The sequence below is a fragment of the Oryx dammah genome, unplaced genomic scaffold (genome assembly GCF_014754425.2).
Source record: "Oryx dammah isolate SB20612 unplaced genomic scaffold, SCBI_Odam_1.1 HiC_scaffold_2, whole genome shotgun sequence".
Taxonomy (NCBI): Eukaryota; Metazoa; Chordata; class Mammalia; order Artiodactyla; family Bovidae; genus Oryx; species Oryx dammah.
In genome coordinates, this window is record NW_024070186.1 from 111,439,467 (window position 1) to 111,459,869 (window position 20,403).

General features: G+C 40.2%; 1 protein-coding gene across 3 annotated transcripts in view; it reads right to left on the bottom strand.

Annotated features, from left to right (window-relative positions):
* Positions 1–819: 819 nt before the first annotated feature.
* Positions 820–20,403, bottom strand: part of TMEM45A (transmembrane protein 45A) — a 127,098-nt gene continuing 107,514 nt past the window's right edge. For 2 of the 3 annotated variants that reach the window (XM_040225904.1, XM_040225897.1), the window contains exons 5-6: positions 14,557–14,702; positions 4,828–5,131 (exon numbers count right to left, since the gene is read on the bottom strand). In XM_040225904.1, coding sequence (XP_040081838.1) covers positions 4,981–5,131; positions 14,557–14,702 — 297 coding nt within the window. In that variant the 3' untranslated portion in view covers positions 4,828–4,980. Of the gene's footprint in view, positions 1,247–4,827; positions 5,132–14,556; positions 14,703–20,403 lie in introns of those variants that run through there. The other variant, XM_040225913.1, reaches the window with a different exon arrangement.

Consider the following 20,403-nt stretch of genomic DNA (forward strand, 5'->3'; position numbering starts at 1 on the left):
TCTTTAGGCACTCACATCGGCTTTTTGTTATTATTATTCTTTTCATTCTTATTCTTCCTTCCTTCCTTTCTCTCCTGTTTTGCTCTTATTTGCAGTATTCAGGACCACTGTGGCATGTAGGATCTTTAGTTGCAGCATGTGAACTCCTAGTTGTGACACGTGGGATCTAGTTCCCTGACCAGGGATCAGACCCAAGCCTTGTGCATTGGGAGCATAGCATCTTAGCCACTGGACCACCAAAGAAGTCCCCAGCTCTTTTCAGTCCTTACATAAGAAAAAGAAATAGATCTAGTTCTTTGACCTAAAGAATCCACCCACCTTCCTCTCTAGTGTCATATGATAAGGCCAGAGAGTTATGGTAACTGTTAAAACCCTACAGGCTGGTGAATGGTAAAGCTAGAATGGTAAAGCTAGAACTGGGGGCTGCTTAGTCTACCGACGAGGGAGGGGCACTGACTGTTTACCCATGTATTCCATAAAAGGCTTCTGCTTGTTTTAACCCTTCAGTTATTTCAGCAGAGGGGATGGCATGGTGGCCATACAAAGCCATGTGATGCTTTTTTTTCCCCTGTGGATAACACCCTAACTCTCCTTTCCTAGATTTTCATGGCTTTTTTGCCATGTGCCCTTCTGTAACCATGGATCAGCCCTTTTTCTCCTCTAAAAGAGTGCACCACAGGATGACTTCCAGCTTGCTTTTTTCAGGGGAGAACACAGGTGCTACAGAAAGAGATGTCTCACGAAAAGGAATTTTGGTGTCACACAGCTTCTTCTTCATAACATAAGGTGGGGTACAGTTGACTAACAAAAACAAATATCTAAGATGTTTGAACCAAGGTCCATGTATTCATTTATTTCTCAAGGTAACAAGAAGATAAAACAATTGAAATTCCATCTATAATGAGTTACAAATGATAGTAAGCCCAGGAACCTTGAGCATATATATCTATAAGGCAAATAAAACAAATATGTTTCAGAATGTGGGCATCACACTTCAGCTAACCTGAGGAAACCCACTCCAAGCCCCCAACACCATGACACCAAGAATCATTCTCAACCAATTGTTTTCCAAACAAAAGGTGAAAAGGCAAAACTGTGACTAATAATAATAGAAGAAAAATTTCATCCAGAAAGACTGGAGGCCCATCAAAGTCACATCTCTTCTTCTGATTCTTGTTCTCGTTCAGCATTTTTCAGGAGTCCAACTTCTGAGGGGCAGAACCTCGTAAATCGAGATTTAACCAACCTGAAGACAGAATGAAAATCATCTCGTATTATGCTGTTTAAAATTAAACCTCCAAATTATCTGTATCTATAATACAACAAACTCCAAATTATCTGTGCAAATGGAAGAGGTACCCCCAAAAAGAAAATCACTTTTATTTGTCTTTGGAGCTACCTGCGAACATTTTGTGGATTAAAGCTGCATATAAGCAAACAGACACAATAAAGCTCTAATATGTAATGATTGTTTGTATCATATTCAAAATTTATAACTTTAATAATTCCTAAAACAAACAAGAGAATCTCTGGACTGAAGTAAGCCCAGACGAAAGAGCTCAGCTGTGTGTTAAAGAAGCCTTCTCTAAGAAGGAAGCACACAAAGGCATCTCCTTCCCCGTGTCGAGCCCCATGTCAAGTCCGGGCTGTACTGCAGCCCTTACTGTGTCTTCAGAGAGCTGCTTCTTTGCTGGCCCCAAGCTGCTGTATTGCATGTGACGGTCCTGGATGCATTCAGAAGTTGAAAGAAGTGATCTCTATTCTTCTAACTATTTGCATAGATTAAGAGAATCTGTAGGTGTGGTTGGGAAATTATCATTTTGGCATTGGAAGATATGAAACTTCTTGGTGGCAGAAACTCAGCAGGCTCTTGACTTCTCTGATGTAATAAAAACTAGGTAAAGCTTTTCCTGTGCAGGATTATTTGTGAAGACATCTCGCTGTGACTATGTCAATAAAACATAGCTAACTTTCAGAAATACACAATATGGAAACAAACTGATAAATAAAATCATTCTCATTTTTTGGGAAAAAATGTCACTAGCCTATCTGTATCTATGTACTTGTTTCCTGCCTTTCTGCTCCCAGTGAAGGTCTGGCCCACCCCTCACAATATACTTAGTTTTTACTTGTGCTCTGGATCTCACTAGAGTATGACCTTCCCAAGAACAGAGACTTCATCTTATGTACTGCCTTAACTCTTGTCAGAGTCTAGAACGATGTCCGGTACAGAATGCCTCACCACATATTTAGTGATTTAGTGGGCTTGTGGAACGATCTTCCAGGAGTTTAGTCACTCATCTTGTTGTTGTTCAGCCACTCAGTCGTGTCAGACTCTTTGGGACCCCATGCACTACAGCACGCCAGGCTTCCCTGTCCCTCACTATCTCCACAGTCTGCTCAAACTCAGTCCATTAAGTCGATGATGCCATCCAGCCATCTCATCCTCTGTCACCCACTTCTCCTCCTGCCCTCAATCTTTCCCAGGCTCTTGGCACCAGGTGGCCATCAGAGGTAATTCTTCAGTCACTTGCAACTCACCATTAATTCCTCCAACACACAACTGAGCAATATCAGTAACATCTATTGACTTATCAAGAGCCAAGAAAAACTACTCAAGATCATTTGCCTTGATAATTAGTTAACCATTGACCTTGCTCCCAATGTCCTCAACTCTTCAATGCACTACTCTCATGAAAGGCTAATACTTCTAACTAAGGTGACAACTGGGACAGTGTGTCATTTTTAAACCCACACAGTCACCTACATATTGCAAAATCTGAATATGTGCTAAATGAAAGGAATTAATTAGTTACTTCATTCATTAGGTTTATTCCTGATGACTCCTAGAAAATAAAGAACTGTCTACTTATTACCAACTAATTGTTAACACAGAATCTAAGGACTCTTCCTGTTCCCACATCTGCTCTCTGAGTTGTATCTGTTGCTGTTGTTGTTCAGTCATAAGTCACATCCAACTCTTTGCAACTCCATGGACTACAGCATGCCAGGCACCCCTGTCCTTCACTATCTCGGGGAGTTTGCTCAAATTCATATCCATTGAGTTGGTGATGCCATCCAATCATCTCATTCTCTGTCACCCCCTTCTCCTCCTGCACTTAATCTTTCCCAGCATCAGGGTCTTTTCCAATGAATTGGCTCTTCATATCAAGTGGCCAATGTTTTGGAGGTTCAGCTTCAGCATCAGTCCTTTCAATGAATATTCAGGACTGATTTCCTTTAGGATTGACTGGTTTGATCTCCTTGCTGTCCAAGGGACTCTCAAGAGCCTTCTCCAGCACCACAGTTCGAAAGCATCAGTTCTTTGGCATTCAGCTTCCTTTATGGACCAACTCTCACATCCATGCATGACCACTGGAAAAATCATAGCTTTGACTATACAGATCTTTGTTGGCAAATAATGACTCTGCTTTTTAATATGCTGTCTGGGTTGGTCATAGCTTTTCTTCCAAGGAGCAAGCATCTTTTAATCTCATGGTTTTTAATCTCATGTCACCATCCACAGTGATTTGGGAACCCAAGAAAGTAAAATCTACCACTTTTTCCATTTTTTCCCCCATCTATTTGCCATGAAGTGATGGGACCAGATGCCATGACCTTAGACTTTTGAATGTTAAGTTTTAAGCCAGCTTTTTGGCTCTCCTCTTTAACCTTCATCAAAAGGCTCTTCAGTTCCTCTTCACTTTCTGCCATTAGGGTGGTATCAGATTGAGGGATAGAGTAATAAAAGGAAGTGCAAATAATTGTTATTTCTTGGAATCATGCAAGTCCAGGAAATTAAGGTCAGGGTGTGTCTGGGCTTTTGCTTCCACATGTTCTTTTCAGTTAATATAAGAGCAGAGCTGAGACTCTGGGTATACTTCCAGAGTCGATCTGGAAATCAAACTTTCAAAAGGCAAACTACAATCTGATATGAATCTGGTCATTTCTACTTCATTCTTCAATATGGCTCACAAGAGTCGTCTCCTTGAAGACCAACCTGAAAATGGGTAATATTTCTCTGTCCATCCAGAGGGGCTTTTTAAATAACTCTGTACCACAGTGGTGTTATATATGAAATACAATAAAGATTTCATAAAGATAGGCCTGTCCTATGAGCTGTCATGAGGAGAACAGCAGGCATGGGACTAGATGAGGCAATCCTTAAATCATTATTCTGGAAAGCTGAAAAGCACGGCTTCATTTTTCAGAGATTTGGGAGGTAGGAGTTTCATAACCCAGTTTTGTTTCCATGGTGATCTTTGTGCTCTGACAAATAAATTCTGATAGAATGTCCTCAAAACCCATCAGCTGTGACTGAGTTACAATCCAGTTCACAGTCAAACCATGATGAACAGATTTTCAAAACTCTTCATGACTAGAGGGACTACATATGACCTCACTGAAAGTTTGTATTTATTCTTTGTGATATTCTTTAAGCTATTGCTTAACGTTATATAAAAACACACTAGAACACAAGTTTTTGGCCTTATATTTCAAGAGCAATATGAGAGTGAAACTTAAAAGCATATAAAAAATTATTTCCAAACAACTGAACACTATTTGAGTAGTTCTGAAACAGATCTGTTAAAACAGAAATAAGTGTCTATTGAGTACCTATATAATTTTGACAGCATGACAAGAGCTGTGAGAGATATGAAAAAAGGTCTTTTCCTGCAGGTGAACAATCTAGGTAGCAGATAAGACTAACATGAGCTAATAGTAAATATCACAAGATAGATCGCAACTGTTAAAATGTGTGTTAGAGACTAAAGTACTATAAAACTCATGAAGCGAGATAAGCAAAGACTAAAACAATCACAGAAGTTTTCACAGGAGAGATGAGCATTTAATTGGGATATGCCAGGTAGAGGTAACTATGTGGTCAATAAGTCAAAGGTTCTGGGTAAGGAGAGCCAATTGAAACAGTAAACATGGAGTTTCTGGTTTCTAGAAGACTAAAGGTGGATACGAGATTCATTAGTGGTCTGAAGGTTTTTGAAACAGGAAGAGACAATAGTCTTCTTCTGGCTCTGGATGGGAGCTGACATGGGGTAGAGAGATTGCTTGAATGCCGGCTTTATTCTTGGAGGCTGCACAGCCCCTAAGGAGATGAGGCCCAGAAGTCAGCCTAAAACAACAGAGGAAGAAGTCAAGTTTCACTCAATGACAGAGTGAGCCTTAACCACCAGCGCATACATATGCTTTGAGGGAACTGAATAGGACTAATAGAAATCACTCAATGAGAAGGTAGAATTTCCCAGCACCCATGGCACTTAGACCTCTGTACTACGCTGTGCTTAGCTGCTCAACCCAGGGATCGAACCCCTGTCTCTTGCACTGCAGGTGGATTATCTACCGTGTTAGCCACCAAGAAAACTTAGACCTCAAGTAGGGGTAACTACAGATCAAGGGAGGCTGACCCAAAATATACGAGAGGCATAATGGAAGCTAGACCAGGAAAAGACTTCCTCACCCAGAGACACCACACCAAAGCTCTTTAGCAGTGAAGCTCAAAGACGCACAGAGCAGGAGAGATAACCCGGGTAAAGGTCTAGAGAAAGGACTAGAAAGCTAGTTCAGGCAGTCTGAGACCCCTCTGGTCTAGAATCAGCTACTGTAATTTAGGGATTTAGAGAACATGCTAGATGTGTACTATCCAATATGGTATCACTACGCATATATGAATATTTAAATTAATTAAAATTAATGCAGCAGTAGGCACATGTCCGCCTATAATGTAAGAGACATGGATTTGATCCCTGGGTTGGGAAGATCCCCTGGAGAAGGGCATGGCAACACACTGCAGTGTTCTTGCCTGGAGATTCCCCAGGGACAGAGGAGCCTGGTGGGCTACAATCCACAGGGTTGCAAAGAGTTGGACAGGACTGAGTGACTAAGCACAGCACACGCACATGTCAAGTGCTCAGTAATCACACAGAGCTCACGTCTATATGATGACCATAGATATAGAACAATCTTCAATCAATGCTAAAGTCTGAAGGATTGGAACTTGTGTGATCAATAGTTGGAATCAGCCAGGCGAACTGTGGTTTGGCATTAGCTACCATGCTAATAGAAATAATAATGAACCATACTCGCTTCTTTCATTCCTACAAGCCTTCAAGCTTCAGTTTAATTCTCAATTGTGAGGAGGCCTCCTTTGTGTTCCAATAGTGCTTTATTCTTACACTATTTCCATGTATTGTACTATATTTAAACTGTCTCTCTCTCCCCATAGGGTCTATACCTTATACACTTTTTGATACAGGAGAAGAACAAGGACAAGAGGAATAATAAAAAGAACAAGAGTGAGTGGGGGAGGTGGTTCAAGATAGCAGCCTAGGAAGGTCCTGAATTCACCTCCTGCCATGGACACAGCAAATCTACAGCTATATAAAGAACAATTCCCTATTTAAAAAAAAAAAAAAAAAGACCCAAAAACTAGCCAAAGAGCTCCTCTACAACACAGGACAAGATCCACAATGAGATGGGTAAAAGAGGCAGAGACATGGTCCCATCAAAGACCCCACCCCCAGTATGAAGACTCACAATCGAAGAGATCTCACAGATACAGAGCTTCTTCCTGAGGAGCAAGAATTTGTGCCCTATATCAGGCACCCGAACCCCTGAGACTTGCATTGGTGAGATGAGCCCCAAAACATCTGGCTTTGAAAGACCAACAGGGCTGATGTTGAGAAGAACCAAAGGGGTGTTAAGGAATAGAGATTCCATTGTGAAAGGGCTTGCATGCAGCCTCACCCACCTGGCCATACAACATAAAAGCCACAGTTTGAAGCCATACATGAATGGAATTCATTTCCTAACCTTAGAGCATCTACTAGCAAGGAAGAAATCTGTTAGGATTCTCTCCAGGAATGGAAGCACTGGCAGGTTCCATTTTTGCTTTCTTCCCCCTCTACTTTGCTAGTGCCAGCACTAGCAGCCACCATTTTTGCACTCTTTTTCTAACTTGCTAGCACCAGTGTTAGAAATCAAAGGAGAAATTAAAAAATACCCAGAGATAAGTGTAAATGGAAATACAACATACCAAAACCTAGACAGCAAAAGCAGTTCTAAGATGAAATTTATTTATAGCAACCCAGTCTACCTCAAGAAATAATAAAAAATTCAAATAAACAGCCTAAATTTTACATCTAAGGGAACTAGAAAAAATGAACTAAGCAAGCCCAAAGTTATTATGAGGAAGGAAATAATAAAGACCAGAGCAGAAGTAAATGAAATAGAGACTAAAACAGCAAGAGAAAAGATCAATGAAACAAACTGCTGGTTCTTTGAAAAGATAAAATAGACAAAATTTTAGCCTTACTTCCTAAGAAAAAAAGAGAAGGCTTAAATAAATAAAATCAGAAATATAAGAGGAGAAATTGCAACTGATACCAAAAAAAGGTACAAAGGATTAAGAAAGTATTATGAACTATTAAACACCAACAGATTGAATAACCTGGAAGTAATGAATAAATTCCCAGGAACATACATCTTCCAAGACTGAATCATCATGAAATAAAATATCTGAATAGATCAATTACTAGGAAAAAGACTGAAACAGTAATCTCAAACAAAAAACTGTCAATGAAGAAAAGTCCAAGACCAGGTGGTTTCACTGGTGAACAGTACAGATATTAAAAAAAGATTTAAATACCTATCCTTCTCAAACTCTTTCAAAAAATGTAAGAGAAGAGAATGCTCCCAGACTCATTTCACAAGGCCAACATTACCCTGATGCCAAAATCAGACAAAGATATCACACAGGAAAATAAAATTATAGGCTAATATCACTGATGAACATAGGTGCTAAAATCTTCAACAAAATATTAGCAAACTGAATTTAAGAATGCATTAAAAGGATCATGTACCCTGATCAGTGGGATTTATTTCAAGGGTGCAAGGATGGTTCAACATCCACAAATCAATAATATGATACATCACATTAACAAAAAGAATAATTAAAATCATATGATTATCTCAATAGTTGCATTTATGATTAAAAAAAACCCCTCTCAACAAGTGGGTATAAAGAGAACATATATTAACGTAATAAAGGCCATATATGACATGCTCACAGGTAACATCATACTCAGTGATGAAATCAGGAAGGTTTTTTCCTTTAAATCAGGACCAAGACAATGATGCTTACTCTAGCCACTTTTAGTCAAAATAGGATTGTAACTCAGAGAATTTAGGCAAGGGGAAAAAAAGCATACAAATTGAAAAGGAAGAAGTAAAACTGTTACTATTTGCAGATGACATGATACTATATATACATATAGTATATATATATTGGAGAAGGCAATGGCACCCCACTCCAGTACTCTTGCCTGGAAGATCCCATGGATAGAGGAGCCTGGTAGGCTGTAGTCCATGGGGTCGCTAAGAGTTGGACACGACTGAGCGACGACTTCCCTTTCACTTTTCACTTTCATGCATTGGAGAAGGAAATGACAACCCACTCCAGTGTTCTTGCCTGGAGAATCCCAGGGATGGGGGGGGGCTTGGTGGGCTTCTGTCTATGGGGTCGCACAGAGTCGGACATGACTGAAGTGACTTAGCAGATATATATATGATTTCCCTTGTAGCTCAGTTGGTAAAGAATCTGCCTGCAATGCAGGAGACCTGAGTTCAATTCCTGGGCAGGAGGATCCCCTAGAGAAGGAAATGGCAACCCACTCCACTATTCTTGCCTAGAGAATCCCCATGGACAGAGGAGCCTGACAGGCTACAGTCCATGGGGTCACAAGAGTTGGACACAACTTAGAGACTAAATCACTATATATATACATATATATATACGTATATATATACGTATATATATATGTATATATATATGTATATATATATGTATATGTATATATGTAAAACCCTAAATACTCCACCAAAAAAAACCCAGAACCAATAAATTCACTAAAGTTGCAGGGTAAAAAATTAATATGCAAACTTATATTTTTATATACTAACAATGAACTATCAGAAAGAAAAGTTAAGAAAAAAATCCCATTTAAAATGGCATCAAAAAGAATAAAATATAAAATACATGCAAACAAATTTAACTAAGGAGATGAAAGATCTACACACTGAAAACTATAAGACACTGATGAAAGTAATTGAAGAAGACACAAATAAGTGGAAAGATAGTCCATGCTTATGGATTGGAAGAATATCATTAAAATGTCCATATTATCCCAAACAATCTACAGATTCAGTGCAATCCCTACCAAATTACCAAAGGTATTTTTCATAGAAATAGAACAAACAGTCCTAAAATTTGTATGGAATCACAAAAGATCCTGAATAGCCTAAGCACTCTTGCAAAGGAGAACAAAGCTGGAGGAAGCATGCTTTCTGATTTCAGACTATACTATGAAATCAAAACAGTATCATATTGGCATAAAAAGACCGATGGCACAGAATAGATAGCCTAAAAATAAACCCACACATAATATGGGCAGTCAATTTACAATAAAGAAGGTGCAAATACAAAGTAGGGAAAGGCCAGTCTCTTCAAAAATAGTGCTGGGGAAACTGGATAGCCATATGCAAAAGAATAAAACTGGACCACCGTCTTATATCATATACAAAAATTAGCTCAACTGAGATATTTATATGTTTATATTTATAATATTTTATACTTACATGTATGTAATAGAATATTACTCAGCCATAAAAAAGAATGGACTGGACCTTAAGGGTATTATGCTAAGTGAAATAAGGCATCAAGGAAGAAAATACCATATGATTTTAGTTATCTGTGAGATCTGAAAAACAAACAAAACACATAGATACAGAATGGTTGCCAGAATGTGGAGAGGTGGGCATAAATAGATGCAGGGTATCAGGAGGCACAAACTTTCCAGTTATAAAATAAATAAGTCTTATAGTTTTCAAAGTATAGGTCTTTTGTCTCCTTAAGTAGGTTTATTCCTAAGTATCTTATTATTCTTAATGAGATGGTAAATGGGTTTGTTTCTTGAATTTCTCTTTCTGATCTTTCATTGTTAGTGTATAGAAATGCATAGATTTATGTGTACTAATTTTGTGACCTGCAACTTGACCAAATTCATTGATGAGCTCCAGTGGTTTTCTTTAGGATTTTCTATGTATAGCATCTTTCGGACTTTCTGTGTATAGCATCATGTCATCTGCAAACAATGACAGTTTCACGTCTTCTTTTTCCAGTTCAGATTCTGTTTGTTTTCCTTTTCTGATTGCCATAGCTAGGATTTCCAAAACTATGTTGAATAGAAGTGGCAAGAGTGGACATCCTTGTCTTTTCCTGATATTAGAGGAAATGCCTTTACCTTTTCACTTTTGAGAATAATGTTAGCTGTAGGTGTGTCTTATATGACCTTTGAGGTATGTACTCAAATTATGTTGAGGTATGTACTCAAATCCCAAAGAAAGTGAAAGTGAAAATGAAGTCGCTCAGTCGTGTCCAACTCTTTGCGACCTGTGGACTGTAGCCCACCAAGCTCCTCTGTTCATGGGATTTTCCAGGCAAGAATACTGGAGTGGGTTCCCATTTCCTTCTCCCAAAGAAAGGCAATGCTAAAGAATGCTCAAACTACTGCACAATTGTACTCATCTCACATGCTAGCAAGGTAATGCTCAAAATTTTCCAAGCCAGGCTTCAGCAATATGTGAACTGTGAACTTCCAGATGTACAAGCTGGATTTAGAAAAGGCAGAGGAACCAGAGATCAAATTGCCAACATCCGCTGGATCATCGAGAAAGCAAGAGAGTGCCAGAAAAACATCTATTTCTGCTTTATTGATTATGCCAAAGCCTTTGCTGTGTGGATCACAATCAACTGTGGAAAATTCTGAAAGACATGGGAATACCAGACCACTTGGTCTGCCTCTTGAGAAACGTATATGCAGCTCAGGAAGCAACAGAACTGGACATGGAACAACAGACTGGTTCCAAATAGGAAAAGGAGGACATCAAGGCTGTGTATTGTCACCCTGCTTATTTAACTTCTATGCAGAGTACATCATGAGAAACACTGGGCTGGAAGAAGCACAGGCTGGAATCAAGATTGCCAGGAGAAATATCAATAACCTCAGATATGCAGATGACACCATCCTTATGGAAGAAAGTGAACAGGAACTAAAGACCCTCTTGATGAAAGTGAAAGAGGAGAGTGAAAAAGTTGACCTAAAGTTCAACATTCAAAAAACTAAGATCATGGCATCTGGTCCCATCACTTCATGGGAAATAGATGGGCAAACAGTGGAAACCGTGTCAGATTTTATTTTGGGGGGCTCCAAAATCACTGCAGATGGTGATTGCAGCCATGAAATTAAAAGACGCTTACTCCTTGGAAGGAAAGTTATGACCAACCTAGACAGCATAATAAAAAGCAGAGACATTACTTTGCCGACTAAGGTCCATCTAGTCAAGGCTATGGTTTTTCCAGTGGTCATGTATGGATGTGAGAGTTGGAATGTAAAGAAACTGAGCACTGGAGAATTGATGCTTTTGAACTGTGGTGTTGGAGAAGACTCTTGAGAGTCACTTGGACCTCAAAGAGATCCAACCAGTCCATCCTAAGGGAGATCAGTCCTGGGTGTTCATTGGAAGGACTGACACTAATGCTGAAAGTCCAGTACTTTGGCCACCTCATGCGAAGAGCTGATTCATTGGAAAAGACCCTGATGCTGGGAGGGATTGGGGGCAGGAGAATAAGGGGACAACAGAGGATGAGATGGCTGGATGGCATCACCGACTCGACAGACATGAGTTTGAGTAAACTCCAGGAGTTGATGATAGACAGGGAGGCCTGGCGTGCTGCGATTCATGGGGTTGCAAAGAGTCAGACATGACTGAGCGACTGAACTGAACTGAACTGATGTACCCAAATTATGTTGAGGTATGTACTCTCTGTGTCCACTTTCTGAAGAGTTTTTAAGATCATAAATAGGTGTTGAATTCTGTCAAAAGATTTTTCTGCATCTTGAAATGATCATGTCACCTCACACCACTAAGAATGGCCATCATCAAAAAAATCCACAAACAATAAATGCTGGAGAGGGTGTTAGAAGGGAACCCTCTCACACTGTCAGTGGGAATGTGAACTGGTGCAGCCACTATGGAGAACAGTACAAAAGTTCCTTAAGAAGCTAAAAATAGAGCTACCATATGATTCTACAGTCCCACTCCTGGGCATCAGTTCAGTTCAGTTCAGTCACTCAGTCGTGTCCGACTCTTTGCAACCCCATGAATCGCAGCACGCCAGGCCTCCCTGTCCATCACCAACCCCCAGAGTTCACTCAGACTCACGTCCATTGAGTCAGTGATACCATCCCGCCATCTCATCCTCTGTTGTCCCCTTCTCCTCCTGCCCCCACTCCCTCCCAGCATCAAAGTCTTTTCCAATGAGTCAACTCTTCGCATGAGGTGGCCAAAGTACTGGAGTTTCAGCTTTAGCATCATTCCTTCCAAAGAAATCCCAGGGCTGATCTCCTTCAGAATGGGTTGGTTGGATCTCTTTGCAGTCCAAGGGACTCTCAAGAGTCTTCTCCAACACCACAGTTCAAAAGCATCAGTTCTTCGGTGCTCTCCTGGGAATATACCCAGAGAAAAACATGGTCCGAAAGGATACATGTACCTAATGTTCATTGCAGCACTATTTACAACAACCAAGACATTTAGGAAGCAACCTAAATGTCCATGGACAGAAGAATGGATTAAAAAATTTGTGGTACATATATATATAAAGGAATATTACTTAACTATACAAAAGAATGAAATAATGACTTGTGCAGCATCATGAATGAACCTAGAGATTGTCATACTAAGTGAAGTAAGTCAGAGAAAGCAATATCATATGATATTGCTTATACGTGGAATCTAAAAAGAAATGATACAAGTGAACTAATTTATAAAACAGACATAGACCTACAGACTTAGAGAAGGAACTTATGGTTACGGTGGGGGGAGGAATGGGGGATATTTAGAGAGTTTGGGGTTGACATGTACACAATATTATATTTAAAATGGATAACCAACAAAATCCTACTATATAGCACAGGGAACTCTGCTCAATTTCCTATAACAACCTAATGGGGAAAAGAATTTCAAAAAGAATAGATACATGTATATGTAGAACTGAATCACCTTGTTGTACACCTGAGACTAACACAACCTTGTTAACCAACTGTACTCCAATATCAAATGAAAAGCTAAAACATGAAAATAAAAGAAATAAATCATGGGAATGTTATATATAGCATGCTGACTATAATCAATAATATTGCATTGTAGATTTGAAAGTTGTTAAGAAAGTAAATCTTGAAAGTTCTCATCACAGGGAAAAAGTGTAAATCTGTATGGTGACAAATGGTATAACTAGACTTATTGTGGCGGTCATTTTGCAATGTATATAAAAGTTGAATCATTATGTTGAACACCTGAAACTTATATAATGTTGTGTGCCAACTGTGCTGTATTTAGTTGCTCAGTCGTGTTCAACTCTTTGGAACCTCATGGACTGTAGCCCATCAGGCTTCTCTGTCTATGGGGATTCTCCAGGGAAGAATATTGGAGTGGGTTTCCATGCCCTCCTCCAGGCGATCCTACCAATCCAGGGGTCAAACCCAGGTTTCCCACATTGCAGGCAGATTCTTTACCACCTAAGCCACCAGGGAATCCCCAAGAAATACTGGAGGAGGTAGTCTATGCCTTCTCCAGGGGATCTTCCTGACCTAGGAATTGAACCAGGGTCTCCTTCATTGAAGGAGGATTCTTTCCCAGCTGAACTACCAGGGAAACTGCATGTCAACTGAACTTCAATTTAAAAAGAAATCTATCACAGGAACCAGAAAAAAAAAAAAAGAACAAGCACAAGAAAAAGAAGAATCTTCGTTGAGTTCTTATTATGTTGTAGGCAGTTGAAATACACGATTTTCATTTAGGTCTCCATTTTTTAAACAACAAAACTGATATTTAAGGTGATTAAATAAACTACCCTAAGTCTTATAGCTGACAAGCAGTAGAGCTAGAATATGGGTTCTTAGCAATCTGTATATTGCTCCTCATTCATCATGAAATATTGTATCAAAGTCCTTGTAAAAATATGGATCAGTTAACTGAATCTTACTGTTAGAAGTATTGCAGTAAATGTCAAGTTAATCAGATACTCAAACTTAATGGGAGACATACATGTTTGTCAAGAATGACCACAAGCTTGGGAAATTCTATAATTGAGGTATGCATGGGGAAATGGAGGGGGCTCACTGCAAGTATGGGGAGGACTTTGTGGAAAAGAAAACAGCATATGCAAAGACATGGAGGCACAGAAGAGTGATGCATAGGTTAGAAGCACAGCAGAGGCACTTTTTAGCTATTCCAACTTTAAACAAGCATTTATTCTTTTTTATTGGAAATGTCTGTGCTTAGAGATAATTTTTTTTGCTTTATTACCCTGTTTTGTGGAATGCTAAGGAGGGAAATACCTCTTTGAACTTAAATTTCAGTCCTATTGAGTCTTGATCGTAAACCAAAAAATAGAACTTCTACGAACAAAAAGCACTAACTTACCAGGTGACAAAGGCATAAATTGCTCCAACGATGACAATGGCTGTTGCATAATGCCAGCAAAAGCATATGGAGAGAAACATAACGTTGTCATGATCCACTAAATCCCACGCAGGACCTCCACTGGGAGGATAAAGGACAAACCCAATCTGTAATTTAAAACAAGAGCACACATTAAGAAGTACCAGCCATATTCCCAAAGACGGTGCAGTTCAAAATGTTTCGTTTCAAGATTAATGGTAAAATAACTCCCATTATCTGAGATGCTACAGATAAGAAACTTTACCTGTTTTACTAAAATGGACAATATGTACTAATTAATACTTTTGGAAAAATGTTAAGGATATTTATAGATCAATTTTCAAGATATGAATAGTAATCATCTCTGGATATTGGTGGACTTTCAGAGAATATGTTAGGATTCTAAGTTGCTCAGCTTCACTAAATTATTTCAAAATCAGTTTTGAAAAACAGGTGTTTTTTTTTGTGTGTGTGTGTGTGTAATAAAGTTTTATTAAAGTATAAAGGAGATAGAGAAAGCTTCTGACATAGGCATCAGAAGGGGGTAGAAAGAGTACCCGCTTGTTAGTGTTAGCAATGGAGTTATATACTCTCCAGTGAATCCAAAGAATGTCTGGAGGTTGTAAAGACCTCACCAGACCTACTCCCATAATTTACATTTTAAGATAACAGAATTAGCCAGAAGGTTTAATCCAGAGACTGTCCTCAGGCATAATACATAATACATTGTTGTTAAATAATCCTAAGGACTGTAGAGAAGGAAAAAAGTTTGTCCTTTCTTCCTCCTTGAGAATTCCAGACCCCTCTCTCCTTGGGGACCCCTAGACTTCTTATCAACCTGCCTATGAAATGACTCTCATTCCCCCTTTTTCTTTTAGGAGAATTATGTTGCCTAGGGAAAAGGGGCATCGTTCTCGTTCCATAACTGCTTCCGAGCTGAGGAGGGGCATTGTCCCTAAATTGGCGAGGCAACATATTCTCCTAATCCTCATATTGAGGATATCTGATCCAGGGGCCCCAAATAGTAGTTGGAGAAAGTTGCAGCAGTAGCAGGAGTTTGAGCAACCATTTGTAACTTAAAAGCTTTCATGTGGCTAGAAAAAAATCTAGTTATACAATTACAGATGTAAGGCAACAAACATAGTCATTAAAACAAGTTAAAATCAAAATTAAAAGTCACATTATGTCCGTAGTTAAAGTGCAACATGTTGCACCAGTCCATTTTAGAGTTAGTAGATGTCATCAGATGAAGAAGAGGCATCGCATGTGATTGTTGTCGAAGGTATTCACAGATTTGGAGAAAGTCCTTTCCTTGAAGTGGAGATGTCTACCACGGGAAGTCTTCCACTGATGAAGAGAATCTTTATAACCTCCTTAAAGCCTCAATTCATCCAGTAAAAGTTATCTACCCAAACTTGTAAGCAAGAATATCCATTAGCTTTTGGCATATGAGTAAAATCAATTTCCCAGTCCTCTCCAGGATACTTCTCCCTTCTTTGTAATCCAGATTTTGCTTCCAAATCCTGTTCAGCAGTCACCACGGCATAACCTGCTTTATGCTTTCCATCCTGAGCAAAAGAACTGCCATCTGTAAATATTTCCAGGTCAGGATTGTCTAATGGGGTATCCATTAGATCTTCCCGAGCTGCATAGTTTAAAGTTAGGAATTGAGAACAATCATGATCAGGTGTTTCATTTTCCTTCTCAGGAAGGAAAGTGGCAGGATTTAAATTTCCACAAACTTTAAGCTTAGTTACTGGTCCTTCTAACAACAATAACTGGTATTTAAGAAGCCTACTGTCTGTCATCCAAATATTAACCTTAGAATTTAAGATTCCACTCACATCATGAGAAGTCAGTACAGTAAGGTTTCATCCATTAATTATTTTTATAGCTTCAGGTGCTAATAAAGCCACTGCCCCAATTACTCTTAGGCAGTGGGGCCACCCACGTGAAATTACATCTAATTCTCTGCTTAGATAAGCAATAGGTTGCTGGTGAGGCCCTCGGGGTTGTGTCAAAACTCCCAAGGCCATACCTTTCCTTTCAGTGACAAATTAAATTCTGACCCTGTGGGCAAGCTCAGAGCTGGAGCTTGCAGGAGAGCAGTTTGAAGAACCTTAAAAGTCTTTTGAGTTTCTGGTGACCAAACCAGTTTGTCAGTTTGGGCGTGCTGAGTTTCAGCTATAAGTTTATATAAAGGCCGGGCAAGTTCCCCATAACCTGGAATCCAAAAGACAGTAACCTGTGATTCCCCAAAATCCTCTCAATTGTCTTAAAGTCATAGGTAGGGGATGATTTAGTATAGGCTTAATTCTCTCAGGGCCTATGGCCCTAGTCCCTTCTGATATGATTAGGCCCAGATATCTAACTGATTGTTGACAAAGCTGAGCCTTTTCTCTTGATGCCTTGTAACCACAGCCTGCCAGAAAGTTTAAGAAATCTTCTGAGGCTCGCGAACAAGCTTCCTCTGTCTCAGCACGGAGCAAAATATCATCTACATATTGTAACACCCACGTTTCAGAGCTATTAAAGTTTTGTAGATCCCGAGACAAACTTTGTCCAAATAAGTAAGGACTGTCACAAAATCCCTGGGGCAAAACTTTCCAGGTTAACTGAGAAGCTAGCTGCATAGGGTCTTCAAAGGCAAATAGAAATTGACTTTCCTCTGCCAAAGGCACTGAATAGAAGGCATCTTTAAAATCAATTACTGAGAAATATTTGGCTCGTTCAGAAATTTCAGACAATAGAGTATAAGGATTAGGCACCACAGGCTGTAAAGGAACTACAACCTCATTTATTACACGTAAATCTTGAACTAGTCTCCATTTACCATTTGATTTCTTTATACCCAAAATAGGAGTGTTGCAAGGACTGTTACAGGGAATTAATAGTCCCTGTTCTTTTAAATTTTCAAATTTTCATTTAAATTTTTCAAATTTTCTTTTCAAAATGCTAGACCCGCAGATTTTCCAGGGCATGGACCTTGCTCAGTATATCCCTCCCCAAAAGGGGTGAGGGAGATTCTGGCACGATCAGAAACTCATGTGAAAATAGCACAGAATCCCAGTTGCAAGATAAAGAATAACTGAAATAATACCTTTTGGCTCGTCCAGACAGTCCCATTACGGAAGCAGATCAGGAAGAAAGTGGGCCAGGGGCTTCAGTAAGCACAGAGTAAGTTGCCCCAGTATCTAAAAGGCAATCGACAGATTGACCCCCCACAATTATTAATACCTGGGGTTCCTCAGGTGTAATTAGGTCGGGAGCTTGTGTGGGGACCCCCGGGCACCTTCAGTCCTGATTGTCTTGAGAGTCTGACCCCGGAGACCTACACCTCTGAGGGCAATCTCTCTTCCAGTGTGGTCCTTTGCAGACCGGACATGGAGCCAGGGGCGGCTTAGATGCCTGAGGGCAATCCCGCTTGAGGTGCCCCTCCTTTCCACAGTAATAGCAAGCCCATCCCTTTTCACCTGGGTCCCTCTGGGCATTTTTCTCTGGCTGCTAAAGAGTGTTTTCATAGCCATTTCGAAGGCTTCCACCTTTTCCTTTGTCTTTCTTTGCCCTTCTTTCTTTTCCTCATATTCCCTACCATAATAGACCATCTGAGCCAGTTGTAACAGAGTATCTAAAGACTGATTTGGTCCATACGCCCGTTTTTGTAGATTATGGCAGATATCTGGAGCCGACTGAGTGATAAATCTATCTTTTAAGATCACTTTTCCTTCTTCACTTTTGGGATCAATCTCAGTGAATCTGATTGAAGAGCTTCTCTTAGTCTATCTAGGAATTTACCAGGAGCTTCCTTCTCCTCCTGTTCTATGTCGGCCAATTTACTATAGTTTAAAGGCTTAGAACGCGCCTGCCTGAGTCCTTCAAGAATACATCTGACAAAATGACTCTGATCCCATCTTCCTTTAGCTGAGTTGTAGTCCCAGTCTGGTTCTATAGTTGGGACCACCTGATTCCCAGTGGGGAGGGCCTCTATCTCATCCTCCCTCTTCCCTACTGATTCATTACCAAGCCATTCATCTCCATAAGCAACTGCTTTTCCCAAAACTCGAGTCTTGAGTCAGGAGTCAGCGTTTGTCCCAAGATATACATCACATCCTTCCAAGTAAGGTCATAAAGCAGAGTAACACCTTTAAAAGCTCTAATATATTTTTCTGGGTCCTCTAAATAGTCTCCCAGATCCTCCTTGATTCTTTGTATTTCTTGATAAGAAAAAGTCTTATTAACTCTCATAGACTGATTATTTCTCCCGGTGGGTGTTTCATAAAGAGGCAACAGCTTGTGTGGCTGTTCCTCAGTCTCTCTGGCTGTTCTGAGCATATGGTCCCAGGGATAGACTGGAGAAACCTGTTTTTCTTTTTCTCTTTGTCTCCTGTCCTCCATCTCATCTCTTACTTCGATGGTCTGAATTTCTACTGAAACCAGAGTAGTCTGAGGTCGTACTGAGACAGGAGTTGTTTGGACTTCCACGTGTGCGGTTTGAATCTCAGTTTGGATTTCCACTGAGACCAAGGCAACCCTTCTAAGGGGGGTTCTCTGGCTTTCAGTTAGCTCAGCTTGGAGTCCTGGGTACGGGGGCAAAGTAGGAGGACAGGAGGGAGCTGAAGGTTTCACGCCCAAATCTATACCCTTAGGACATAAGTCTGGCATATTTTGCAGAGAGAAAAAGGGCAACACATATGCTACTTCTACCCACTTCCCTTGTTCCTTACAGAACCGGTCTAATTGTAAAACAGTATTATACTTGAGACCCTCCAACCGGCCACCATTCGCCGTCCTCCAATGGATACCGTGGCCATGCAGTATTGCATAGGAAGACCAGGTGTGTCTTCTTTAAGCCCTTGGGATCAAATCTATCCCAGTTTTTCAAGATACAGTTCAAAGGAGTGAGGCTGGAATTGTTAGCTCCCATCTTGTCCTGAAGTATCCCAGACGAGCCCCCAAGATGAAAGGTTGTTGTTGAATTATGACGCCGGGATTCTTGGCCCCCGGAGGAGAAGAATTCAATCCAGGGCCAGAGACAAGGCTTGATTGCTCAGAGCTTTTGTGTAATAAAGTTTTATTAAAGTATAAAGGAGATAGAGAAAGCTTCTGACATAGGCATCAGAAGGGGGTAGAAAGAGTACCCCGAAAAACAGGTTTTAAAATAAACAAAGCCCATGGGTAACATTATATTCATACTGAAAGCTTGTCTCCTAAGATCAGAAACAAGACAAGGGTTTCTTATTTTACCAATTCTACTTAACACTGTACTAGAAATTCTAGCCAGTGCAATTAGTCAAGAAAAATTGATAAAGCACATCCACATTATAAAGGAAGAAGTAAAACTATCTATATTCACAAATGACATGATCTTCATTTCAGTTCAGTCACTCAGTCGTGTCCGACTCTTTGTGACCCCATCAACTGTAGCACGCCAGGCCTCCCTGTCCATCACCAACTCCCGGAGTTCACTCAGACTCACGTCCATCGAGTCCGTGATGCCATCCAGCCATCTCATCCTCTGTCGTCCCCTTCTCCTCCTGCCCCCAATCCCTCCCAACATCAGAGTCTTTTCCAATGAGTCAACTCTTCACATGAACTGCCAAAGTACTGGAGTTTCAGCTTTAGCATCATTCCTTCCAAAGAAATCCCAGGGCTGATCTCCTTCAGAATGGACTGGTTGGATCTCCTTGCAGTCCAAGGGACTCTCAAGAGTCTTCTCCAACATCACAGTTCAAAAGCATCAATTCTTCAGTGCTCAGCTTCCATCAAAGTCCAACTCTCACATCCATACATGACCACTGGAAAAACCACAGCCTTGACTAGACGGACCTT